This window comes from Eurytemora carolleeae, unplaced genomic scaffold, assembly GCF_000591075.1.
Source record: "Eurytemora carolleeae unplaced genomic scaffold, Eaff_2.0 scaffold483, whole genome shotgun sequence".
NCBI lineage: Eukaryota > Metazoa > Arthropoda > Copepoda > Calanoida > Temoridae > Eurytemora > Eurytemora carolleeae.
The window spans coordinates 131107-159054 of NW_019396384.1; the positions used below are offsets into that span (position 1 = coordinate 131107).

General features: G+C 33.6%; 5 protein-coding genes across 5 annotated transcripts in view; all 5 read left to right on the forward strand.

Annotated features, from left to right (window-relative positions):
* Window positions 1–5091, forward strand: part of LOC111702158 (uncharacterized) — a 9398-nt gene extending 4307 nt beyond the window's left edge. The window contains exons 2-4 of the mRNA XM_023473745.1: window positions 3381–3865; window positions 4213–4259; window positions 4938–5091. Coding sequence (XP_023329513.1) covers window positions 3388–3865; window positions 4213–4259; window positions 4938–5036 — 624 coding nt within the window. The 5' untranslated portion in view covers window positions 3381–3387 and the 3' untranslated portion in view covers window positions 5037–5091. The remainder of the gene's footprint in view (window positions 1–3380; window positions 3866–4212; window positions 4260–4937) is intronic.
* A 1501-nt stretch (window positions 5092–6592) lies between these two features.
* LOC111702160 (DNA repair protein complementing XP-C cells homolog) lies at window positions 6593–12395 on the forward strand (the record flags this gene model as incomplete). Its single annotated transcript, XM_023473747.1, is given in 12 exon segments — window positions 6593–6716; window positions 7450–7559; window positions 7670–7798; window positions 7864–8678; window positions 8881–8991; window positions 9087–9151; window positions 9869–10007; window positions 10129–10225; window positions 10327–10469; window positions 10864–10957; window positions 11548–11639; window positions 11934–12395. Coding segments are annotated over 11 exon segments (1863 nt in total). The 3' UTR covers window positions 12051–12395.
* Window positions 12396–12397: 2 nt separating this feature from the next.
* Window positions 12398–13373, forward strand: LOC111702162 (SOSS complex subunit B1-B). The gene has a single exon (XM_023473750.1). The coding sequence runs from the start codon at window positions 12520–12522 to the stop codon at window positions 13120–13122; it is 603 nt and encodes a 200-aa protein (XP_023329518.1). The 5' UTR covers window positions 12398–12519; the 3' UTR covers window positions 13123–13373.
* LOC111702159 (leucine-rich PPR motif-containing protein, mitochondrial) lies at window positions 13368–26815 on the forward strand. Its single transcript, XM_023473746.1, has 27 exons — window positions 13368–13464; window positions 13649–13733; window positions 14193–14254; window positions 14325–14406; window positions 14474–14562; window positions 14813–14894; window positions 15067–15169; window positions 15467–15621; window positions 15953–16039; window positions 16303–16368; window positions 16755–16841; window positions 17133–17323; window positions 17435–17594; window positions 18637–18786; window positions 18904–18996; window positions 20280–20423; window positions 21323–21481; window positions 21859–22107; window positions 22834–22964; window positions 23398–23497; window positions 23599–23756; window positions 23930–24079; window positions 24423–24771; window positions 25073–25455; window positions 25625–25841; window positions 26175–26371; window positions 26534–26815. Exons 1-27 carry the CDS (start codon window positions 13382–13384, stop codon window positions 26766–26768), a joined length of 4047 nt encoding a protein of 1348 aa, XP_023329514.1. The 5' UTR covers window positions 13368–13381; the 3' UTR covers window positions 26769–26815.
* Window positions 26756–27948, forward strand: part of LOC111702161 (checkpoint protein HUS1) — a gene marked incomplete in the record, with an annotated part of 4706 nt that continues 3513 nt past the window's right edge. The window contains 2 exon segments of the mRNA XM_023473748.1: window positions 26756–26923; window positions 27154–27229. Coding sequence (XP_023329516.1) covers window positions 26815–26923; window positions 27154–27229 — 185 coding nt within the window.

A 27948-nucleotide genomic window follows, 5' to 3' on the forward strand; every position in this document is an offset into this window, starting at 1 on the left:
GATTTGGATCCTCTGAGGGGGCTGTTATCTTGTTTGACCGGAGCCCAGCTTAATTGCGGTCGTACAGAATTATATTTAAAGAAAACATATATTTAAAAAAATATATTTTTTAGAAAGATTGTTGAATGTTGATGTCGAAAGTATAAAAAAGTTTGCAAAATTTAAAGATTATATTTGTTTGTAAACAACAATAACATCTTTAACAAAATTCCTTGCCTCTGATTAATCCAGTTATGGAATTTTAGTTTATAAGTTTATCGCTTTAAGTTTTTTATTTAAACTGTTGGAATAAGATACATGTTAAAGTTTTTTTTTCTAATTATGCGAAACATAAATATGACGACATTTTTTTTCAATCTTCTTGAAATATTGGTGAGAAAACTGAAATATTTATTTTTTAAAATCTTTCCTTTTTTAAGAATAAAGTTTAACTGTACAGGGTTACCCACAAAGGATGATACTGTAAAGACGATCTGAAACTCGTAAAATATGACATCTAAGGTTTAATTAAGTCTTCTTTCTTGAGTATATTCTTTTAATGGCTTAATAAATGATTTAAAAAAGAAAGAAAGAAGTTCAAGGAATCTTAAAAATTAGGAAACAGACTGAATAAATTCCGTACAGTCGTCTCTGAGTCTCGTCCTTTGTGGGTAACCCTAGATCAAAGTGTTTTGAAAAGAGGGGGGCGGGGGTAAATCAACACATACATAACAAGTTGCAACTGTAGATGACAAATATTTCATACTGATAAGGATCTAAACTCTTCATTTTAAAACTTTCCAACTTCAATTTAAAAAAAATATTAAAAATATGAAAATATGAAAATAACGTTTCGCAGATCTTTAAATCAACTTTTGATAGCCCTCTATTTTATCTTGGAACACCTTTTAATAGCAAAACATTCTACATTTATGATTATTTACAACTACGTAAAAGTTAAGTTAAGTTAAAGCAATACCTGACTTAACATAAAAACGGGTTTCTGAATACTCAACCAGAGTTCGTAAACTTATTAGAAATGTAATCTTCATTAAGAATTTTAAAACATTGTTAGAAATCGGGCTGAAAACCCATGATGTGGGCAAGACTTGAAACTCAAACCTACATTTAGGAGCCTTAAGCCATCCCTACTAATATGATTTGATTTGATTTGATTTGATTTGATGAGGGGTCGAGAGAACCTGTGGTAAAGCAAAATTTTTAATTTCCCGAAAAAGTAGTTAACAAAGTGTATCGTCTTTTGAGATGAGAATGCGCGAATTTTTTTCCCCGAAAACTTCGCAAAACAGGTGGTTATTTTACTTAAATTTTCCCAAGGGACGTTAAGTAACCTAACCTCCCTCTGCTGGGGGAAACAGAAACAGATTTTTATTATTATTTCAAATACACCCTGGCGTAAATGTTGGAGAATGGGTAAATTGGGCGGTTTTTACAATTATTTAAATCTTTTTCTTAATAATTTTAGAAATAATCGATTAGGAGAGTGATTAATAAAAAAAAGTTAAAAGAAATAAATTATCCTCCCACTCGACTCTGCACTACAGAGTATTTATTGAAAGGGGGAATCATCTCCTTCTGCGCAGCTTTTATTTAATATTGCATCTTTTTGTTTGGTTACTTTTTATTCATTACATATATAAGAAAGTTACAATTCTTCTTTAAAATTAATTGTTCCAATCCGTTTTCCTTATCTAGGGCTGAAAAGTTTTATTTCTTATCTCACTTTATCACAATAAGTTGAGGCCAACTTGATTGGTATTCTGGAAATCGAACGGTTTCTAAATCCGGTTTTTCTAATTCTGCGTACTAGGTTTCATTTTATTGGGGATTGTAGACATTTTGTCGATCTTATCGGTAATTTTCCCACATTCTGATAACTTTTGTGAAATCTGAAAATAATATTAGAAATTTACAAATGTTGTTCACATGATTAAAATTACTATTTTTGTTTTATTCGTTTTAAGTTTTCCTTTTGTTAGACTTATCGAGATGGAGCTATTTTTTGAGCCTAATGTGAGCACTGATGTTTAAATATACATTTACAACTTTAAATGGAACCAAGTTCTTCTTGTTCAGATTCTGTTCTGATCAAAAGATATTTTCACCACCTAGAAAATTATTTAACAATGAATTCATTCCAAGTTAAACTAAGCTGAAAAAGAAACCCTTTAAATAAGCAGTTTAAAGACATATTACTTAAAATTGTGCTTTTAAGATTTTAAGACGCCTCATTTTCCAGTAAAATTTAAAGCTTTAGCTAAAAAACAACAGATTCTTCTTTTTTATCGTTGGTGGATTTCCTAAAAATAGTAAAATTTAAATTTTCTTGGAGGTGAAATTTTCACGTTCTGACCGGCCATAACCTTTCATGGTTTATATTTGGACCTGATCAATTCAGTAGTTTTGACACTTATTTTATACGAATAGACGTACAGACAAGCCAAATACATAAATATGTTGCGGTAAGAAGAAAAGCCTTGAACATGAATGTTTATTAGTTTTAACATTACGTTTCTTGAAATGAAATTTTCAGGATTTAGGATTGATTTATAGAAGTCCCCTTCTGACAATTATAACCCAACAAAATTAAATATATAAAACCAAATTAAATCGATTAAAAAATTCACAGGAGTTTGAGTTTACTATATAATCTGATAGATTTGTGAAAACTAAGCTATTCATGATATTCATGCAGATAACATATCTTCATATTGATGATAATTTATCTAATCAGGATTTATAATATCATTATCAAGTTATACAAATTTATTATTTATAATCGTAAACATTTAAATATATCAAATCCATTAAATTCAATTTGATATTTACATACAAAATATGGTACGATCTGTTAATTTTGAATAATTTTAAAACCTTTTTTATAGAATACAGCCACAAAGCAGAATAGTTAAAATTGTAGTTTTAAAATAATGTAAACAATTTTTTATTTTATTTTCAAAGTCAGACTCAACCTGAATTTGTCATTAAGAAAAGGGAGGGGAAAAATTTAGGTACGGTATTAATGAAATGATAATGCAGGGTTTCACAAAAAAAATAAAAAAAGGAGAATGGGTTGCAAAAAATAGGTCGATTAATATGTTGTGAAAAACATTATTTGACAAAAGAAATACTTAATATGGAAGGAAGCAGATTATTTAAAGAAAGGATGGTAATTGCTGACAGGAAAATCAAATTACTTAAATGGGAATAGTTAACCACAAATCATCGATAAAAAATAATTTTTTTTGTGCTCACCCCTAGTTCTCGGCTCTATCCAGTATCCATCTATAGAAAATCTCCGTTTTTGATTGTTCCTCGGTTTAATAATGGAATCTTCAAATTATTTTCCTAATTATGCTTTCAATGTTTAAATTGTTTAGATCTTCAATGATGGCCTCCAAAAGACGCAGTGCCCGATCTACAAAGTCGATTAAATACTTCGACAAGGAGGTCTCTAGCGAGGATGAGAATGAGGATCCAAAGTTAAAAAAGGCCAAAATAAAGCTTAAAGAGATGATGAATGAAGACAGCGACGCTGAGTCTGATTTCGAGGCTGAACTGAAGAAGGAAGAGGTTAAAGTGGAGGATCCTAGTTCCGAGGATGAAATATCGGAGACTGAAGAGAGGATGGAACAGGAGGCTATGATGACTGACTACTACAAGGGTACACAAACAAGTCTGAAATCTGGAAACTTCTTGAAACCTATGGGCAGCTTGAAACCTTTAACAGGGTTAAAACCAAAACTTGGTGGTAGATTAAAAGCTGGAAGCAGAATTGAACCTAAGAGTAGTTTACAGCTCTCAGATTCTGGATCTTCTAGTGATGAAGATGAGAGAGAAAGGAGAAAGGAAAGAAATCTGGCAGGTTAGTCTTTTTGTTCTTAGAACGGGTTTACGATATAAAATATTAATATTTGATAATAAAATACAATTTGACAAACAATAAACATGGATACTTAGATAGAAGCTATTCAATTGCAAGACATTATCATTATCTGAAAAGCGAGTTCATTTTAAATCAATAACTCTTTAATACGCAATTAAATATGGGTTTCTCAAGATGGGGAAACTTTCAGATCAATAATCGTATATCCTCGTATGAGAGACCCGCAGAAAAAAATAGTTCGAGAACCTGACCTTTTTCACATTTAATTATTATTTATTTCTTATTTTTGTGCGTGTTTTAAGTTTAAACTTGGTTTTGTTTTTCAGGTAGAGTAAAGGTAGAAAGCAGAAGTTCAAGTATGGAGGAAGAAAAGGTAATTGATACATTTTTATCACCCGACCAGATTTGATCACAATTTAATTATAATGATATTACTTTTTGGCCAGTTTTTATTTTCAATTTTAGTAAAGCATAATGGATGACGCATTGTTAAAAAGTCTACAATACTTTAAAAGCTTACTTGGTTTACCTCCATGAAAACTCTCTACCTCCCTTTCTCCGTGANTATGTAAAGATACACATTGTAAACTCATTATTCTAGGATAGTTTGTGCTATCATAGATAGATATTATCACTAAGGTTGCGAATTGCGTGGGTTCACCTTCCCATTAACCATTTCTACATACACAGTTAGACATGAAAATGCTATTATAAAACATCAAAATTTATAAGTTTATTAGTTACTTCATAGTTTGTAGTTTATTAAATACGCGCATTTAGTTCTTAAATGCATGTTAGGGGTAAATGCAAAAAATTATCGTTTTCCTTCCAAATATCAAATAATCTATATCAATGGAAGAGGCTGAAATCTTTTAATGTGTTTTTCCAATTAAAATACATAAAAAAAACATCCAGAAGTGTCATAACATTGATTTTGATGTCTAATATTGTGTTGAAATGGTTTGAACAACAGGGGGAGATGAACTGACGCACGACACCGATATTTGTATTCTAGGAACATACTTAATACTTATAAGATGTAATTGTTTAGACCGGTGAGGGAGATGATGCACAGTCTAGTCAAACTCTTATAGCTTTAGCGCAGAACCTAACTAGGAACCATTTTAGTCTCGTAAATTATAGAATGTAGATTCTGATCATTTTCTGTATATTTTTTTAATAAAATGCCGTTTAAAACTTAAAAATTAGGCCTGCTATTAGAAAATGTGCTCGGTCTCCTTTCCATAGATTTCACAACAAAATTTCAAATAACATTTTATTTCATTTCTCTTAAAAATCCGCAGTTTTATCATGTCCAATACAGTACATCCCCTATAATTGTTCATAGTTTAAACTAGTCATGTCAAAATTAACGTAGGTCACTCTAATATACAGAGTTTCCTACGAAACATGACAATTTAGTCGTCACCCTACTTCTTGATACAATAATCACAAAATTCTCCAAGTCCTGGCAATTCCAGAATCATGTCCGCTTTTTTTGCTGTCAATATTACCGGAGATATTTAGAATTGTTAAATTGTTAAAACCTGTATAACATTTTTTATTTCAACGGTAATATTAAAAGCACAAAATGGCAGACAACATTTTGGAATTGCCAGGTTTAGAGGTATTTTATTTACGAATAAATTACAACAAAATATTTCAAAGATCAAAGACGACCTTCTTGTCTTGCTACTGTCATGTTTCGTTTGACACCCGGGTTATGAATTATGCCCATCTATATAATAAAGCTCTTCGCTCATATATATTTATTTGTATACATGATAGCTATAGCTGGTAACACGGCTAAACTAAATGGGCTGACATTTTTTGAGGGAACTTGGGCTGAAAAAATAGATTTTTTTTTATAATACAAAAAATTCCACGGGCATTTCAGCCTCACAGCGAAGGAAAAACGGCAAAATGTTTCTGAATGGATTTCAACCTTTTTTGGCTCAACATATATTAAAATTTTATCAATTACCCAAGTTGGAAGATAATTTTGCACACTTTTTGCAAAATAACTTTACAAATTTGCAAATTCTAAAGTTTTTTCCCTATCTGAATAAACTTTTCTGTAAAAAGTACTTAATCCCAGACTTTGAAATTATAAGATTCAATTTCTCAAAGACGTGCTACTTCGGGGCGGAATTTTTTTTGCGGGCATTGTCGTATATAAGATAAGGGAGGATCTGAAGCCCCCCCAGCATTTTCAAAACTTTGCAAAAATAAAAAAATTTTAAACACAATTTTTTTAAATTTTGATCATTCATAAACCTTCCCTGGGGTCACGTGAGGTCCCACAAAAAAATTGAACCCGATCGGTTCAGCCGTTTTGACGTTTATTGGATACAAACAAACAAACAGACAGTCAAGCCGAATTTATAATAGATGAGGAAAACAGGTCATGTTTCACTTCAGGATGTCTTAATATTCAGAAATAAGAATTATTTTGATAAAAATGTTGTCAGGCCCAGCTAACTTCTCTATCCTTAGTGGCTGGATATGTTTTGCTCATTTCTCTCTGACTAAAAAGTCTTCCTTAAATTCCAGTGATCTAACTTATGTTCCTCATTCTAAAAAATGTTGAATTATTTTAAACTACTTCATGCATTTAGGCTATCCCATTCTTTTCTTCAAAAATGGTAATGAATATTCTTAGTTTATGTATGATTTTTCATGGTTTAAATGATGTTTTGTTTTCAGCACGGGGTGAGGGGGTTGAGAACTACAGCGAGGAGGATGAAGATGAAGAGAAAGAAGAGGCAAAAGAACATATTTTACCAACACAATCCATACAAATTAACATTGATCTACCTGATAAAGCAAGGTAAAAGCTCATTTCACAAGTTTAATATTTTCTTAAAATTATATAAAACGAAATATGCTGATTTCCGATTTTTCGAATCTAGTTTATTATCTAGGCTCAACCTAGCTCATTTTATCTTGACAGGTTTAAGTAATCAAACGATTGTATTTAAAAACTAAAAATATCATCTCTTTTTTATCTGATTTAAAGGGAGAGACCGGCTGTGTTACATATTTGAGCTGAAAGTGCAATATTGTAGAAAAACCTCCAACAAGCGACCCTAGCTGAAAGATTTTGCATAAACCTGCGAGATTTAAAAAGAATTTTATTAACTTATTTTTAATGATTAAAGTTCATTTTTTTTCACAGCCTGTTTGTTATACATGCAACTAGTTTGTAGAATAGTATTTGTCACATATTTTGTCAATGTTAGTTAAGAATTGTAATAAAAACGTTTCGTCTGCTGGCTAAAACAACTGGTAAAATATTACAAACGACTACGCTCTCATTTAAGAATTGTACTCCGTAAAATGTCTCATTGATATCAAATGAATCCTAAAGTTTTCTCTACAATACTGGATTCTCAGTTCAAATATGTTCTGCTAACTCTGTGACTCACGCACTCCGGAAGGAGGCTGTGGTTTGCTGGGAAGGGTTATTCGCGTTATTGGGGAGTCATAATAGATAGATAGATGTTACATCGCTGGTCTCTCCCTTTAACTTTACTTATGTAATCCAATGATTCTATTTACAGAAGAAAGAAGAAGAAAGGGTTTGATGTATCTGCGTTCTTGAAACGTGAGATGGCTAAAGTTCGTCGAGAAACTCAGATATTACTTCATCAAGCACATTTCGTCTCATTAGGTTTATCTCAATAAAGCAAAAAGGAATGTTAGTCTTTGAAACAGTATCGTCTTTATTGTTAAAATTTTATAAGTTTAAGTATTATTTCTAGCTTTATTGAAATATTGAAGTTGCACACCTTCGTTACCTGAACCTTGCCTTGACTGACGACCTACTTTATGGATCTGCTCTTTCACTCATTCCTTCTGCGCACACCCACTCACCTCAGGATTTTAACCTTACTAAACTATCATCCCTAGGTAGGTTTCAGAACTAAATGAAAACCTAAGTTTTTGAATTTTTTAAATCATATCTCTTTGTTTAGTTCGCTGGCTGCGTGATCTGATTCCTGTAAATAAAACCAAATTTAGCGGTACATCTAGACCCTTTCGGGATCGTCAACGAAATGTACTCGAAACATTCCTTGCAATGGAACCTTTGGAACTCGTTACAACATTCGTCCTTGTATGTCGAGCACTTGGGTTTAATACAAGGATAGTTCTCAACTTTGATATTACACCGCTCAAACCTCCAGCTGAAAATGCTACGAAACCTGTGAAACCTGATCCCATCCCTGAACCTGTCAAGGAAGATAAAAAAGAGAAGTCAAAATCAAAAAAGTCTAAAAGAGCAGCTTCAGATTCCGAAGGAGAAGAAGATTTTGAGGAGAAACCCGCGAAAAAATCATTAAGTGCGAAAATCTCTCAAAAGTCAAATCGTTCTTGCTCAAGGTCAATTAGCGCCAAACTAGCCGAAGCTTCAAAACGAAAATCCTCAACACAAAAGCCTTCAAATTCAAAGTCCGCTTCTTCTAACGAAAGAGAAGAAGAAATGATAAGAAAGATAAATAAGAAATATCCAACTAAAGTAGAAGAAGAGGATGTTCAAGAAAAGCCGAGTGGAAGCAGGAAACAAAAGTCTGAAGGAAGCGCAGGACCCTCTACTGGTAAAGGATCAAAAAGTACAAAGATTACAAATCCCAAGTTTCACTACTGGTCAGAAGTGTACCTGGAGACGGATAAAAAGTGGGTTTGTGTGGACCTGGAGACGGGTCGGATCAACTCTCCTCCTGATATTGAATCTAAGCTGAGCAAACCCCTCTACTATATAGTTTCGATCGACAACATGGGAAACATGAAGGTACAACGTCAGTACGCAACGTGTTTTATTTTATTAAATATATTTACTGAAAACTCAATTTTAAAAATTTAAATTTTCTGTAAAGGAAAAATTTATTTTTTTTAACTTAAATGTCTGTCGAAAATTAAATATTAAATTTGATCTATTTCACTTAAGTAAAATGTATTATCAATTCCCAGGTTATATCAAAGGTTTTTTTCAGGACGTGACTAGAAGGTACGGAAGTAACTACATGACCACAACCCGAAAGATCAGGCATGATGAAAAATGGATCAGCGCTGTTATCGGAGCTTTTGATAAAAAAGACAGAAAGGTAATATTTTGAACGGTCTTGATTATCCAGATACAAGCAACATGAGACCAAATATTCTAATTGAATTATTCTAACTCATTTAAATGTTTTTAAAGGATTCTAAAGAGGATATGGAGTTGATCAAGACTGCGGAAGAAGCTCCTATGCCGACTACGGTTAGGTAAAGCCATTTTATAAAATCAAATCCAATCATACTTTACAGGCCTCACTTTAGGCATTCTTTATTCAATTCTTGCCTACATCCGGGTTTTCAGTGCGATCTTCATCATTTATTAAAAAATAGTTTTGGTTTTAAATTTCCTGTAGGTGTAGTTTGACATGTACAGCGTTATGGAATTTTTGAAAAGTATGGTTTTCTCGGCACGGGACGAAATTATAGCCAAAAGGAGGACATGATATTTACATATGTCTGCACAAAACTCTTCTTGTTAGATCATATCATATCTGTCCCATATCATATAAGACTTCCTCCTTAATCTTTAACGCTATCGTACGCTTATAATAATCGAAAAATCTAGCATTTTCAAAAAAAAAAAAATTCTATTCGCCTAATCAAATCTTTCAAAATGATTCATTCTTCTTAAATTTTCTGATTTTTCCCCCAAATCAAAATTTAGACCCATTGACGCGGTCTAATTTGATGTGGTACACCCTGTATTTTATTTAGGGTTTTAAATACAATTAATCTGTTTCACTGCAGTTAAATTTTTACAAAAATGTTTGAAGTGGGAAACATGTAAGTGTTTCTTTTTAACTGTATGATGTCCTCGTCTCCCCATAATTCTATATTTTGTTTTGTTTTAGTACAACATCACCAATATGCAAATAGAAACACTATATATGTTTAATATTTTAATCTCATGAAATATTGTTGCAGTGGTTTCAAAAGTCATCCTTTGTACGTTCTGAAGCGTCATCTCTTGAAGTTTGAGGCTATCTACCCACCTGACGCACCTCCAATTGGATGGATGAAGTCGGAACCTGTTTACGCCCGAGAATGCGTACATACTCTACAGGTAGTGATAGCTTGATTCAAAACATGCCTCAACGAAATGTAATTTGAAGTTAAGGCACAATGCATTTTAAAATACTAATAGAAAAATTAACAATTTTTTTCTCCATGAAAAGTAATTTTAGGGTCGAACCTCCTGGTTGAAGGAGGGTAGAACTGTAAGACTAGGAGAGGATCCCTATAATATTGTGAAGGCGAGACCAAAGTGGGATAGGATGACCGGTAAATATTTGTTTCATTCTTCATTTTAAGCATACGATACATCTCATCGGTCACCTGGGCATTCCGTCGATTGAAGATGGTTAAAGCAATGTATGAACTAGGTTCTATGGTGAAGGATGAACCCCTGGAGGTGTTTGGAAGATGGCAAACTGAATTATATATTCCTCCTCCTGCTGTTAATGGGAAGGTTCCAAGGAACGAATATGGAAACGTAGAACTATTTAAACCTTGGATGTTACCAAAGGTAGGACTTATTTTCCTCTGAGGCGTATATATTTTATTTAGCTTCCAACGTGCTGCCTAAAGTGAGAGGTTTAGGATGATTATTTCTGAATATTAAATCTCGAAATTATTATCATAATCATAAAATCTTGTTTTAAATATTCGTAACTACTCCCAAATATATCTATCTTGATGACATAGAAGTCAAATGTTTTTAGGTATATTCTGAAACACTCTTTTCTATCAGAATTTACATCAAAAACCTATTAAATTTTTTATTAGTAGTATTTTTTCTTGTCAAGAGAGTTTCCTCTTTCTCTAGACATAAGTGTTTTCTTTCATTCTTTCATTACTACTTTGGCCCACGTTAATGAAAAATGTAGATAATTTTATTTATGTTTTTTATTTTATTGTAGGGTTGCGTACATATCCCTATCAATGGTATGACACGCGTACTCAGAAAGTTAAACATTGACGCTGCCCCTGCCATGATGGGTTGGGACTTTTCAGGTAATAATCTCTCCCCATTATTCAATATTTTTACTGTGGGCGTAATTTCAAGTGACCCTTCATTTGTAGAGTGGTTTGTCCGATTCACAACAGTACCCCTGTAAACCTTATGACTGATCAAGGATCTCAGACATATCCTTATCAGTCTACTAAAACGGGTTTAATTGGTTAACACTTTGTTTGCAACCTATTGAAGAAATAACAATTGTTACTTTTTAAAAATTTACTTCCGATTTTTTTAAAAACAGCTTTTCACTCCAAAAAATCGCCAAATAAGTTTGCGGTGTTGAGTTCACAGTCACGCCGTACGCCGCTTTGATCGGTTTTTACAGCAATTCAACCACTATTCGAGAGATTTACACATGGAGCTCACTGTACTTGATGAACAGTCAAAGGTTCAAAGGGTACCGTTGTAAATTAAGCATTACCCTCTTTGCAAGGAGGGTTTCTTAAAATTTCGCCTACAGTCTCCTTAAACACTTCACAAGTTTCAACAACTCAATTTAAAATACCGACCCGACTTTGTATGGAACCACAAAGAAATTAAAATTGGTACTCCAGTTTCACTTACGCCAATGTAATTTGTGAAGGAGGTTGTCACCCGATATACGACGGATACGTGATTTGCGAAGAGTTTGCTGACATCGTCATGGATGCTTGGAACCAAGAACAGGAGAATAAGGTATTGGACAAGAAATGATTTTATGGACTCTACTAGGATCCATTCCCGTCAATTTATGTGCTGAAACTTGAGGGACTACGATTTTGATTTGAAAAGAAAAAAATCTTGGGGGTTTTATAAGTCGATACACTGAAATTTATGTCAGTTAAATCTTTCCTTTTTAATTTTAAATCTTAAAATTTAACTGAAATCTATTCAGAAATGAAAGGCTGAAGCTAAAAAAAATAGCTTGAAGGCCAGAAGAAGAGAATAGTTTGAAAATTTTCAAATCTGCTTATTTTGGTTTGTTTTTAGGCTGAAAGGGATGCTGAGAAACGTGAAAAACGAATCCTTGATAACTGGCGGAGAATTGTGAAGGGTCTCTTTATCCGCGAGAAAATTCAGGCGAAATATATGAGAAAAAAGGAGTAAAGTGAAAGATCCATTCAGATGTTTTGCTTCACTCACGCTTTTCACTTACAGTAACAATTTTTACCAGTTATTTTCAGTTAAATCTATTTATACTACAGATACATTTTTCTTAAAAACATTTAAATATTTTGAAATTCAGAATTTGTGAAACTTAAATCTATGCAGTGACCATTGTGTAAGCTCAAATTTGTTTCCTTTAGTTTTATACTTTACCTCAAAATTGGACAATATTCAAATATTGCCCGTTATGTGAAAAAATGGTTGTGATAAATGTAGATTGGCGTACTTTATAAATATGTAAGTTCTCAGTGTATTTACCTCTGATTCTAATAAGAATGTTTCAGATGAATTAGATAAGATAATAATGTCGGGGTAGTTAGTTCCAAGCTGGGATTTTCTCGTCAATTCGTCACTTCATTTGGTAGATTTTCAGTGATTTTATAATTAAGTTGACGCTTATCAAGCCAAAATGTCGGGCGCAGCCGCCAACGTAACATTAATCAAGGATTTGAAACCCGGAATGAACAACTTAACTCTACAAGTGATTAGTTTGGATATTGGTAGACCAAACACTGTAAAGGATAACCAAGAAGTCCGGACTGTAAAGATTGCTGACAGAACAGGGATGGTTAATCTCTCCCTGTGGAATGAACCAGGTAAAATACTTCAATCCGGAGATATACTCCGTGTTACTCGAGCATACACAGGTATGTTCAAGGCATGCCTAACTGTATACACAACTAAGGTTGGAGACTTTTTCAAGATAGGAGAATTCTGTATGCTCTTCAGTGAACTGCCAAATATGAGTGAACCTAACCCGGAATTGGCCGCGCAGTATGAAAAGGAAGAAAGTGAGAGAAAGGCTCTGAAAGCTGCTTATCGGGACGGTCAACCAGGACCTGGAGGAAAAGGACAGTTCCGCTCTCAGTCTTCTTCCTCTGGGAGTATTGGGAATAAGACCTGGGGCACTCAGGCGTCTGCTCCCGCCCAGCCTTCTAGGGGAGGCACATCCTCCTCCCAGGGTAGTGGGGGTAGAGGTCAACATAGAGGAACTAACAAGGAGAAGAGATAAACACTAAGTTGAGCATTAAAATACGATATCTTTATTTACATACTTTGTTTACTACTGCATTTAAAGAGTATTAACAGAACCCTCTGCACTAATCAGTGTAGTGCAAAAATTAATTTGATAATCGTAATAATGTAATTCTTATTTCATTAATTCAATCAATTTATTTTTCAACGATTTTATGGATGATTTAGCCAAATTGTGAACTTTTTTAGATTAAACATAAATAACTTTTTTTCATATTCCAGAAAAAAGAATTAAAATGGCTAGTCTGGGGTGCAGAATTGGGAGAGTACTTCCAAGGATAAACAGAGTTACTAGAGGATCTCTTATCGCAATTCCAAGGTACACATTTTATACAAAACCTCATGAATATCTGAATTTTCGTTTTCATTTGCTGTAAAATTTTAATGTTAGAAATTTCACTGACAAAGATAAAAATGTTAGAAATTACTAACAACGACGAAGTTAAAATTTAGAATTGTCTATAAGTGCATTGGTTATTAAATATTGATTAAGTTCTGTTCAGACCCATCGCTGTTAAAGTGAATCAAACCAATGTTAGATGTTTGGTCACAACTCCCACAACAAATATCCAAGCACAAGTTATTCAGGTGAGATTTCAAACAAATTTCATACAAGTATTGCAGTTTCAAGCAGGTGCACAACTTTCCGCCATACAGCAGGAAAGTAGGTAAGTGATTATTTATTTATAAAATCTAAGGAAGAAAATCCAGTGTTTGTGTTTGTGGAGGAAATGTCTAAAAACCTCCAAAAATAGAGGTTTTGGGAATATTTTCTTCAAATCTAAGCAAAAAGGAAAAGGAAAGAAATATAAAGTTATATATTTTTATTGTTTGGATTTTTAAAATTATTGGTGGTAGATTGTTCGCATGTTTTGACGATGAACTCGCAACACGCAGGAGTTAATTTTTTTTTTGATTACAAACCCTTTCTTCTAGTAAAGCAAAACTCATATTTAACTTGTGGGGAGCAATGATTTTTAAACAGTGATGATAAAAATTGTAAAAATTGAGAGTTAGGAATTCTCTGTAATAAAATGTATTTTTAAGGAGGAGGACAAAGTTGAACCTGAACTAGCAACTAAATCTGCGGCAGAGGAGAACCTTGACAGGTGATAAAGATCAATTTTATATATTTAAGAACTTGAAAACATTTTTTATTAATATTCTGCTTATATGTAGATTATTGTATAAGCTTGATAATGAGATGAGAAGGTTTGGACGAGTTCATCCAGCTGAACTTGATTATATAATTAATACTGTGGTGAGAAATTATATATATATATTTTATAAATGTCTGCTTCTAAATCTTTAATCCATGTGAATTTTAGAAAAGGTCTCGGTTTATCACTAGTACACAAGCTCAGCTTCTATTGAAAGCGTGTGGAAAATCATTAGTAGAAGAAACTAAAGAACAAAGGAACGATATTATTTAAAGCTAAAAAAGAATTGGGTTTATTCTGCTTTTCACTTCAGTTTCACAGATAATAATTTTAAAAATGATTTTTATGTAAATTTTTGTTGAGATCAAATTGTGCTATCCTAAATGCAACCTTAAAACTTAAAAGAGAAATTTTTTCAAATACCGTCAAAACAAAATGTCCTCTAACGTTTAAAAAGCAAAAATATGTGTATATTTGGATTCATGTTAAAATATCGTCGTGAAAAAGGACAAAAAGAGTGGAGGTGATGATCCCTCTGGTCAAGTCTTATCTCAAACTTGATGTCAGTCACTACAACATTATATTAAAGGTATGAATAGATATTGAATAGCCATTAATTGATTGATTGGTTGGTTGATTGATTTCGAATATATAGAATGATGGATTGATTTACTTAATAAGTCTTTGATTTATTGGTTGTTTGAGATTACATGGTTTTAAAGTTAAAACATTGAATAAATAGTACCTTTTAAACAATTCAGATTCATCTTGAGAATGAAAACCTTGTGAATGGATCCGAGTTTCTTGCTGAAATGGAAGAGGGTGGAGTTATACCTAACCGTGTTACATTTCAGCATCTTATTGGTAAAAAACTGAAGGCTCTTCCCCCCCCCCTTGCTACACACACAAACACACTACCCTGTGTTTAATACAGCTAGTTTTCATTGATTCCCCGAGTAAAAACAAACTATTTTTTATTTCCCCCTGTTTTCATCTTTATTTTATCAATCTGGACTGAAAGATGGAGCCATTAAATGTATCCAGAAGAAATTCTGTGTCTACATTCTTTGGAATGTATAATTTATCCAAAGAAAATTTACATTTATAGTTTTGAAACTTTTTTGATTTAAATGTTTGCTGAGAATTTATTATTTAATTTAGGGATGTATTGTTTGGAGGGTAATATTACCGGAGCCACCACTATACTGGAACACATGAAGGAGGAGGAGATGGCGATAAATGAAAATGTTTTTCACTCCTTACTCATGGGCCACTGTATAAACAGGGACAAGGAGTCCGTCATGGAAACCCTCCAGGTCTCATTTTTACTACTGAATTCTAAATTCCTTTTTTTAGCTTTTTGATTTAATTCACTCTTCATTTGCTTTTAAATTTTAGTTGGTTAAAAATTTTGATATTTTCAAAATTGATTCTTAGATTTAAGGAGAGTAAAACTTGGAAATTTTATCTTTTCATTTGATAACTCGTTCACAAAAATTACTCGTTTTCTTTTAGATGTTCACGTTAAGCATTCTATCTATGCGCTATTATAATATATTCATAAGTTAGCAATTAAGGATAAAGCGTATTTCTGAAGTGTTGCGGTAGTGAAGAATTATAGATATCAGTCCACATTCCTTTAACTAGGTGATGGAGAACTCAGGACTGCTGCCAGGTGCGGAGACCTATACTGTTATTCTAACTTCAATGGCCAAAGCAAGAGACTGGGAGAGTGTAAGTAAACTGCTTTTTTACCGTTAAATAAACTAAAACTTTACCAGACCTTTCCCTCGTGTAAGCAATTAGCTAAATATTTTTCCCTCGGGTTAGAGTTGAATTGGTGTTTTTAAATCTTTTAATTATTTCTTACGTCTACTCCGCAACGATTCGTTTCTAGTTTAAGTTCTTAATTTTATATCTTTTTTATCTGGTCAAATCTGTTTATTTTTATAATCTTACGACAGCAAATTGGATTTAATGTGATTTTCATATTTCAGGTTGAAGAGTTTCTTGTAGAAGCTGTAAACAAGGATGTACAGTTGGATGCCGGGGATTATTTTAAGGTAACATTTTTCAATAAAAACTATCGAAAGCTGATTTGTTTAGATGGGGGAAGAATAAATCAACTATTAAACGCAGATTATATTATTTATTTTGATTTGGATCCTCTGATTCGTATCAGAATGGAAGGGACTAAAATTATTGATGCTATATCGTTTGCACAAATGTTCGATTGAACTAACGTACTTTTGCACTAAAGTCAGCTGATCAGTAACACTTGTGGCCGCAGCGCCCGGCCCCCTAGCCTGTCCTGGCCGCAGCGCTCGGCCCAGAAATTGTCTTAACCTAACCTAACCCTCAAATAAAACGTTAGTCCGAATGAACGTTAGTGCAAACGATACGACCCTTCAATTATTATGGATTTATCTGTTAACTATAAACTTTCCAGGTAATTATTGCCCTGTGTGAGAACGGTATGGCGGAACAGGCTAAAGGGCTTGTTCCAAGGGTTCCTAAGAAAACTGGATACTTTCAGGAACAGTATTTCTAACATTCATATCATCATTGTTTGGAACAGTATTTTTAAACATTCATACCATATTTGTTCTAAACGCATAATTTTTGTTGGCCTCGATTTCAAAGGGATTCCAACTTCGATCAATATTCAGAAATGTTCCATGGGCAATGGGTACTCCAAATTGGTAAAAGAAGCTTTGAAGAATCCAATTAAGAATAGATTCAGTTTTTATTGAAAAAAAAAATGTTTGTTATGAAGTTTTGCGATTCGTAATCTGAAACTTGAATTTAAATATCTGCTGTTGGTCAGGAGATGAGAACAGCTCTACCACAACTAATTTTGGCGGGAAATGTAGATCTTGCATTCTCTATTTTCTACGAGTTCAAGATCCCGAGCTCCGAGGGGCAGTCTGTGATGAACGCAAACCATGGAATATTCCTCGCCAGACCTCTTGCCAACTCGGGGATATCGCCGGAGATTTGTGCTGAATATCTTGCTGGGTGAGTTCATGAAATATTATTGGAGCTATTTTTGAACAGTCCCTTGGAACGGGTATGCGTTACTCCTACAATCCCTTTATCTAATACGATTTTAAAGTAAAATCTTTCTAGGATGGTAGAAAAAGGATATACTGAAATCCTAACCTTGTATATAAGCGAGTGTCTAGAGAAGGGATACGTTCAACGTATTAGGGCTCTCGGAAAAGATCTAAAGGAGAAGATTGGAACTGAATCTTTCTCTAAGTTTGATACAAGATTTATCCGCAGACAGGTTAGATTCTTCGTACATAGATTTATCTACAGACAGGTTAGATTCTTCTTACATATATTTATCTACAGACAGGTTGGTTTCTTGGTACATGTATTTATCTACAGACAGGTTGGTTTCTTGGTACATATATTTATCCGCAGACATGTTAGCTTCTTTGTACATAGATTTATCCGCAGACAGGTTAGATTCTTCTTACATATATTTATCTACAGACAGGTTGGTTTTTTCTTACATAGATTTTTTTCCGCAGACAGGCCAGTTTCTTTGTACATAGATTTATCCAGAGACAGTTTTGTTTCTTAGTACATACATTTATCCACAGACAGGCCAGTCTCTTTGTACATAGATTTTTTCCCCAGACAGGTTTGTTTCTTAGTACATAGATTTATCCGCAGACAGGTCAGTTTCTTGGTACATAGATTTATCCGCAGACAGGCCAGTTTCTTGGTACATAAATTTATCCACAGACAGGTCAGTTTTTTGTACATAGATTTATCAACAGACAGGCCAGCTTCTTAGTACATAGATTCATCTATAGACAGGTTAGTTTCTTTGTACATAAATTTATCAACAGACAGGTCAGTTTCTTAGTACATAGATTTATCTATAGACAGGTTAGTTTCTTTGTACATAAATTTATCAACAGACAGGCCAGCTTCTTAGTACATAGATTCATCTATAGACAGGTTAGTTTCTTTGTACATAAATTTATCAACAGACAGGTCAGTTTCTTAGTACATAGATTTATCTATAGACAGGTTAGTTTCTTTGTACATAAATTTATCTACAGACAGGTCAGTTTCTTTGAACATAGATTTATCTACAGACAGGTTGGTTTCTTAGTACATAGATTTGTTCTACTTCAAACGTCAAAACACTAAATGTTATCATCCCCCGCGCCCAATGAAAATCAATTTGAGTGTTAAATTGACTCGAGGAAACCTGGATCCGATTACATTGCAACACACACGACGGATCTGCAACAAATGAAATGAACCCCTAGCAGTTAATACATACTAGAAGTATAATATACTTATTTTAGATGAATAACAAGACCAATGAGGAGGTACAAGGTGTACTGGAATCTATGAGGGAGCTAGGATTGAGAGTTGATACTGGAGGAGTGAGCAGAGATCTCATCAGTAGAAATCTAGATCTGGATTCTCAACTTCCTGGAAACTTAATCCATCAGGTGCTACTTTATTTAAAGCAAGATTTGGTTATTACTAAATATTGTCAAGTTCGATGATTTTGATTTAAAGTGAAATTCAAATATTTAAAGGGTTTAAATGTTCTATGTTTATTTCAGTTAAAGCGCGAAGTTCCTATGATTAGTTATACACAGCTAAACAACAATATTATCGCAGAACTTCTCAACAGAGCTGATCCTAGATATTTGAAGGTATCGTAGATAAAGGAATTGAGTCTTTGCCACAAACTCTGATTTTCTATTTCTTTTATCTTTATCTTTCCAACGTAATGCCGTAGACCTTAACTATGAATTAATCAATGAAATAATCTGAGTTTGAAATATCAATTTACAAAATCTTGCTTTAAAGATATTGGGATTAGAAAATTTGAGTTTGTGACAAATTCCTTTGGATTGTGATTTGGTTTACGGTCTGTTTTAGTTTGAGTTACAATTTGTTAAAAATGGTCTAGAGATGGTTAAGTGATGGTTTAGAGGTGGTTTAGAAATGGTTTAGTGATGGTTTAGTGATGGTTTAGAGATGGTTTACAGATGGTTTACAGATGGCTTACAGGTGGTTTAAAGATGGTTTAGAGATGGTTTACAGATGGTTTAGAGATGGATAATAGTTGGTTTATAGATGGTCACGAGCTGGTTACGAGATGGTTTGAGCGGGTTTATAGTTGGTTAAGAATTGTTTAAGATTTGGTAGGTAAAGAATTGGTTAAGAATTGGTTAAAATTTGGTTAAGAGTTGTTTAAGAGTTGATTAAGAGTTTGTTTGAAGTTGGCTAAGAGTTGGCTAAGAGTTGGCTATGTGTTGGCTACAAGTTGATTAAGAGTTGATTAAGAGTTGGTAAAGAGTTGGTAAAGAGTTGGTAAAGAGTTGGCAAAGAGTTGGTAAAGAGTTGGTAAAGAGTTGTTAACGAGTTGTTAACGAGTTGGTAATGAGTTGGTAACGAGTTGGTAACGAGTTGGTAACGAGTTGGTAACGAGTTGGTAACGAGTTGGTAACGAGTTGGTAACGAGTTGGTAACGAGTTGGTTAAGCATTGGAGAAGTGTTGGAGAAGCGTTGGAGAAGCGTTGGAGAAGCGTTGGTAAAGCGTTGGTAAAGCGTTGGTAAAGCGTTGGTAAAGCGTTGGTAAAGCGTTGGTAAAGCGTTGGTAAAGCGTTGGTAAAGCGTTGGTGAAGCTTTGGTGAAGCGTTGGTTTGGTTAAGCGTTGGTTAAGAGTTGGGAGTTGGTTAAGAATTGGTTATGAGTTAGAAATAAGAACCAGGGTAAAGAGTTGGTTCAGAGCAAGTTAAAAGTTTATCTGGAATGTTGAAAGAAATTGACTTTGTGGGTTTGTTGGTTGGTTCAGTTTGGTTCATTTTGTTAATACTTGATTTACTCGCGGACAGATTATTCAGTTTTTTGCAAACTTATTTGTTTTTAAATTTTTCCAAAAAAGTCAATATAGATTTTTTACAAGAATTGAAAGCAATAACTTGTTTAGGCGTGCGTTGGATTTATGTTGAATAGTAAGATTGACCAAGTTATCCCTGGATTCTGGAATAGAGCTCTAGTTCATAGCTACAGAAGAAGCAATAGTCTTGATGATTTCATCTCTATTCTCTTCGTATCTAAAACTAAACTCAAGGTTAGTGGTGAAAATATAGACTTCCCTACTTACAGACTTCCCTACTTACAGACTTCCCTACTTACAGACTTCCCCACTTACAGACTTCCCCACTTACAGACTTCCCTACTTACAGACTTCCCTACTTACAGACTTCCCTACTTACAGACTTCCCCACTTACAGACTTCCCCACTTACAGACTTTCCTACTTACAGACTTTCCTACTTACAGACTCCCTACTTACAGACTTCCCCACTTACAGACTTACAACTCTCATCTTTTTTGTGGTTATTTGTTTTTTAACTTTGAGGTGTTGCATTTTTTTTTCCCTAACCAGTTGTTTCTAAAACTGCAAAAGTGGATTATTTGGTCATAAGCGTCTAGCGAAAGTGTAATTTTGCTTAACTATAATTTTATTCGAGAAAGTTAATGATTAAAGCAGGGGTTTATATATTTTAAATTTTTTTAGCCTTACTCCATTCGCGAATTTTTTTCGATTTCCTTTCAAAACTTGCAAACTCGTATGCTTCCCAAGTTAAGAGTAAGTTAGATATGTGTAGATCTGAATTTCTCTGCTCGACGTTCCTTACCTTCCCCTTCTCTTCCCTACCTTCCTCTTTCCTTCCTTAATTTACCCTTCCCATCTCAACCTTTCTCTTTCCTTCCTTACCTTACCCTTCCCATCTCAACCTCTCTCTTTCCCTCCCTTTTTCTTTCCTTTCCAACCTTCACCGTAACAATCGTTACCTTCCCTTACTGTCTTCTTGGGTCTTTGAATTCGAGGGAAAGAATTATACATACCTCTAGATAAAGATAAAAGTATTTTGATGTCGCCTAATATGCACATTTTTTTAAATGTCTTATTTGTTCTTTTTGGCCTTAAAAAATTCTTGTAGATTCAGATTTCCTTTATATTTAGGAAAATGCGCTGGAAATGAGTACACTATACAATGCTCTTCTTCAACTAACCCATGAAGAGCTGGTCACTGTTCTTGATGAAATAATTAGTTGCAAGCTAGGAATACCGAAAGATGTAGCAAACAACCTTGCTGAATCCTTCAAAGATCAGGATATTAAGGTGAACAAGTTTGTTTAAAAAAATGTATCAACAAGGAGATTTTTTTAAATATTTTTTGTCCTTAGTTTTAAGAGAACACTAAAACAATGACTCACAATGGCATAACCATTTAGAATAATATTTGAGGAGCGATCTTTTGGACTCATGTAAAAAAGAAAAGATCAAAACTCATCAACTTTCTTGCTCGTCTTTTTAAAATTCACAGCCTAAAAACAATTTTTAAATAAATGTCAATGTAAATGATAAATGATTGTGTTTGCTGGCGTTAGTTAAAAACTAAAATTAACTGTTTTTCCCGTTCGTCTAAAAATCACAAGAATCGTAGGTTAAACTATAATTAGAAGAAAAACAACACTTTGAAAATAACAATAATATAGGGTAAGCTTGAGACTGCAGTGCTGGATTTTGAGTCTGATTACTGGACTCCGGAGCAGGAACAATCCTTCCTAGAATCTAGGAAAAATAAACTCAAGAGAGCAATGAAGAATGCAGGATACTCCAACCCTGTGAATGAGAGTAGGATGTACACTGGATACTTTGATATCCCGTCTGATCTAGAGGAGATGATCAAGATCAAGAATATCCTCGCCAAGAGGAATACGTTTAATCCAAAGTTGGCGGATAAGGTGGGTGATCAGCAAGTTCTCTTAATTCAATTAGAGTATTTGGAAAACTTCTCAGAAACGCTTTTTACCCCGAGACTTTAAAATTCACATTAATTACATTTAAGAGAAATTAATTAAAATTATAATCATAACCAAGTCATATTTTGCTATTTGAACTGTACATAATGCAAAGTTCCATATTAATAATTTAAAAAGTATATAGTAGCCTCTTTAGATGGGGAAATCAAGCAAAATAGATAACGCAGTTTTGCGCGCGATTTGGTTTAAAATTGTCTAAATCAGTTAGATAATTAGATAGAAATATAAATAGATTTAGATAATTTTAAACCGAATTGCACGCAAAACTGCGTTATTTCTGGTGAAGATTGAACTTCTCCTTACCATTAAGAAAACATTTTAGAGAAGAACAACATCAGCAATTATGTACAAACTATTTTTTAATGAGAAAATAAGCAAACGTGAAGACATTTTGCCTGAAGACATATGGGTGCGGACCGGATGCGATACGGTTAAGCGCAGTGCCGCGACTCTATGTTTGAGAGTCAATTGCGGAATGGAGGCTATACGGGTGCTGCTTTTGCCTTCTTCCTCCTCTTTGACATAAATTGCTTCAGAAATAAAAATTTCCAGAAATAATTTTATGCCCTGAAGCCCAGTTAAAACTAAGAACTCTTAGCAGACGTAAAACTTCCATCGGACTGATCACGATAAAATCTTCTTTTTTAGATGATACAAGCCTTTGCTGAGAACGACAAGGTCGAACTTGCACTCACTGAGCTCGCGGAGGCACAAGCACGAGAAGAAGCATTCTTTTTGAATCCGGTCACAGGAAACAATCTTATACAGTCTATTATCAGGTATCTATTTAAATATGTAAACATAATTAACATTACACAATCAGGATTGATAAATTTCGAATAAAAGAAGAGAAAAATATGGATAAGAAGGAATATAAACTAACATGGAAGAAAAGAAAAGAAACGAATTATTCAAGAGGAATGAAAGTAGAATATGGGAAGAAATAATAGAAAAGGAATAGAGAATAAAAAATTTAAAATAATGAGAAAAAATGGGAAATCGAAATAAATTTAAAAAATAGAAAAATGTAACAAATAGAAAAAACGTGATAAATAGGAAAACTGTTATATGAATTGAATTGGTTTGAAATTTAGAAAATTAGTTTGTAATAGACAAAATTTGTTAAAATAAATGTGATAAGTCGAAAAAAGAAATAGTTACAAATATATTAAAAATAAGAATAGAAATAGAATCTAAACCTATTTTATTTAGATCGAACGATTTAGAAAAGGCTGTGAAAGTTTTCCACGAGGATACCAAAGATACATTTTACAGCACTTACACGGAAATTATGACAGCTTATGCCAAGAAGGTAGTCAAAAATATTTCATAATTATGATTATTTATGGCATTTTGTTTCTCACTATATCAAAAATCCTATATAAGATTAAAAATTTCTATTCATTTACTCAGGGAGAGCACGAGAAGGTTTTAGAACTCCTTGAAACCAAGACAGAAAAGAAACTCATAAAGTCCTCCATTGATAACCTGAGGCAATTGATCAATCACTACGTAGAGGCAGGAGATGTAGAGAACCTTAACAACCTCATCAACAAGATTCAAGAGACTAGGTATACCACTTAAAAATGGCCATATTCTTGATCCTCTAAAATTAACAGATTAAGTTGTATGCTAGAAATCGTAGGGATGATACTTTTGTTTTTTTAGAGTTTAAATCAATTTATTAAACGAAGAAAATTATATCCATATAGTGCCTTTGAAGTTTAATAATTGTATACTTTAGGGAGGATTCAAGAAAGTATAAACTGTTCCTGTTCGGACCCCTGGTCAAGGTTCACCTGGTTCGTGATGATGTTGCCGGAGCTGTTTCTGCCTTCGAGCAAATTTGTAATAAACACAAATGTCTTCCAGCAAAAATGGACTTGACAAAGAGGTAGGAATTCATTAATTAGAATTTGTAATAATGCAGATGGCTTTATTCTGAACAGTCCTTCCCCCCCCCCCCCCATAGAAGTGATGTTAGTTATGTTAAAGAGGTCTTTTCGTTGAACTTGGGAACTAATGGATTTAGGAAAAATCATATTTTTTGGGGGCAAAAATGTTCTTAATGGATGAAAAAAATCATTTTTTCCCTTTTCGTCAAAAATCACTCTTAAAATTATGCACCCCTGTAATAAACAGAATTTCAATTTTATTTCTTGTTAAACATTTGTAAGAGTGGAGACTAAGGTAAAATGAGACTTTGATAATATAAATTTTATTTTTGATTTGTTCAGATTGGTTCAAGACGAGAATGTTGATGATCTTCAAAAGATTATAGACTTTTCAATTCAAGTAATTGGAGAGGAGAAATCTCTGTACGATTTAACCCAAGTCTTCCTGCAACAGGGGAGACGGGCACAGGCCAAGAAGATGCTTGAAACTCCAGGGCTCATGTACAATCATAAATCCATGACAAACATTATGGAAACCTTTGTCACGAACAAAGAGTTGGATTGCCTGGAGGACTTGGTCAGGTTGACAAAGAACTTGTTCGGCTGCGACCGTGACTATATGTACCTAACTTGGGTTAAGGCTGTGTCTAAGAATGCTCAGAAGGTCAATGATATCTGGCTGCAGATTCAGGTATCATTATTAAATCTTAAAAGGTTTAATTTTTATGAAAAAAAGATATATTTTGTAATTCATCGGATATTTAAATTTCAAAAATACCTCATATTTTGTCCTAAATTTAGATTTTGTAACTCTTGGTTTGGTTTAAAAGTTTAAAAGTTGAGTTTTAACGGGTTGACTTTATTAGCAAAATCTTAGTCTCCAGGAAACGCTGGTCTCCCAAGCTAGTTTATTTGAGATCTATTAAAGCGTAGACAAATGTATTGAGATTTTAGAGTTTTACTTTGCTAAAGTATTATTCTTTAATGTTTAGGAGGAAGGACATGCTCCCAGCATGCAGTTGAAAACTGAAATAGCGAGAGCGCTACAGGCCGGCCAACTTCAGATTCCGTTCGTTACAACCGATCTAAATCTGGAAGGAGAGAGAACTGTTAAGAGTTCTTCCACCACCGCTAAGGAAACGAGCAAGCCCGCTGTGAAGAAAATTAGAGTTGAAACTATTCCGGTTTCTCCCGAGGTCCCAGCCACCCCGGTTTCTAAGGCTATGCAAGCAAACGATATTGACGAACTAATTCAGCTTCTAAAGGTTGAGACTAACGCTGATGTTTTAAGATCGGGATTGGACCATCTTCTTCAACAAGACAAACTAACAGAAGTTGGAGAATTGATTAAAAATCATAAGTTTAAAAACGTCAGGTAAAGGTTTCTCAAATATGGGTGTTTGTTGCAGCCAGGGTTGTTAAAATCTTAACAAAAATCTCGAATGTTTTGATATTGTTTTCCTGTTTTTTTAAAGATAGTTTACTTCATTCAAAATGATTTAAAGTTATGCTAAAGATTAACTAACTCCGATTTTACTTGCTAGGGGACCTCTGACTGGACTTTTGATAAGGATGTTCTCAACCAACAAGGATTCTGCGCTCACTTATGTCAACGAAATACCAGTCGAGACGAGAAAAACTCTGAAAACAGATCAAATTCTGCGAGACATATTTCTCAAGTCCGGAGATATTGAAACTTATTTCCAATTTGCAAATTTACCTCAGCGGATTTCATACAAGAAAATATCTAATCTGTTCCAGGTAAATATTGATGTGATCAGAGGGCAAAACTTTTCTATTGGATAGCGCTGAACTTCAGCGACTGAGCTCGATATCCACTTTATAAGCTTTTAAATTAGGGTTCACGCCTCTAATTGGTGAAAGTTGCTCAATGCTGCGTTGAGTAGCTATCAGCTAACCAAAAAACCGGCTGAGCTCTGAAGTCACGGTTTAAGTAAAAAAAATTGTCTTCTGATCTATTTGGAATCAACTTAGGGGTAATGAATAATGATTAAGAAAGACCATGAGAAAAGGTAAAAATAGTGGGAAGGACTGATAATAACCCCGCAGATCTAATAATAAACAATTATTTAGAATGAAACGTTAAAGAAGAAGGTTGAAGTGATGGCTAGTGAAGGATCTGCTCCTGCTAGAGCTCTGCTAGGACGGTTCTGCTCTGGATCCGGAGATAAGGAAGGATTAGTCAAGTACTGGAGTCAAGATACTAGGGAAGACAGACTAGAGGTAGCTCGGGACTTCATCGTGGACATTGATTCCCTCGAAAAACTCAGGAAAAACATATTCTCTTTTTTTGGTTAAGTTGTTAAAGATTTCTTTCAATTTAGGCTGAATTTCATTTACCCTCTAAAAATGTCAAATCTAATAAAAGGCTTAATGAGGTCAGATCAAATCGAAGGTATTCTAATCCTAAAATAAGAGAAAATGATTACTAGATGGGCGTATGCAGCTTTAAACAATGATAGTAGTGTTCTCCGTATAGCCTGCAACCAGTGCTTGTCTGTGAACAGGGAAAACACCAAAGAAATTTTAGACTTTGCAGTCAAATGTGGACTTAGCCTTGAAAACATTAACACAAAGTCTCTTAAAATTGTTTCAGAGATGAAGGATTTTCATTTACGTGAAGATGCAAAGAGGATAGTTGAAGAGAGAGGCCGAGAGGAAAAGTAATATATTAAAGCATTTTTCATTTTTCCGATTTCACTGTTTCAGAAAAATGAAGTTTCGTGGAAAAATGGCGGAGTACCACTGCATTCGGAAGTTCTATGCGATTATTTCTTCGATTGCGAAAATAGCAAAGACTTGTGTGATGCGATTAACCGTAGGTAGAGTTTTACGTGATAAAATCGTTACTGAATTCTTTATTACTTAATAGTATGTTGAATGAAAAGATGGTGTGTTTTATTGATCATTTGAATTTGTTGATGTTGGTCAGTCATGCGATTGATTAATTGCATTTAATCACTTTTCAATCAATTTGTAAATTGATGTAAAACCTATTGATACATTTGTATTTAAAGGTTTACAAATTAATAAATAGATTTAATACATTTAGACAAGATGTATCTCATAATGTCGGAATTGAATAATGTTGTTGGAGGTCCGGCTGTTTGGGGAGAAATCGATCAGGAACATTGTATATGTACTTTTCTTAGTTTTTTCCCCGAGAAATCGGTTTAAATGATTAATCTCTTGATTTTTTGACTAATTGATCACCGTTTATTTCTCTTATGCAGTTCTAATAAGCTACTTAGCATTATAGATAATAACTTAGATCTTAAAATTAAAGACAAGTGACTATTCCTAAAAAAAAAATAATGAACTGGTTGAGGATGTTTTATACAAATCATAATATTTAAAGCGTTCTTTACACAATAATAATACGCATGTTAAAATTTTGTAAAAGAACCAATATTTTAATTAGATAAGCTGTAGTAGATTTATGTGGATCCGGGCTGATAAACCTAAAGCAATCCCTACACCTAATGATTTGATTTGATACGTTAAAAATTAAATAGTTCCTACTGAACATAATAAATCACAAATCCAAATTTAAGTAACACATCTTATAGAGAAAAAAACATTAGTTAATTCAAAATAAGCTTAATTCGATACGTACAATTAGAAATGTCGTAGGAGAACTTCTTTAACGAATACAACATCGAAGGAGTTACCCCGGAACATAACGAGATATATCTGGAATTCTCGCCCGATAAAATGTTTAAGGTGAATTAAATGTTGTTCAGGTTTAGTCATTTTCTGCTCAGTTGTAAACCTGAGTTAATATTCTTTTATGAATTTATTTAATTAATTTTACTTGACATTAAATAAAAATTGGCGGGGGGGGGGG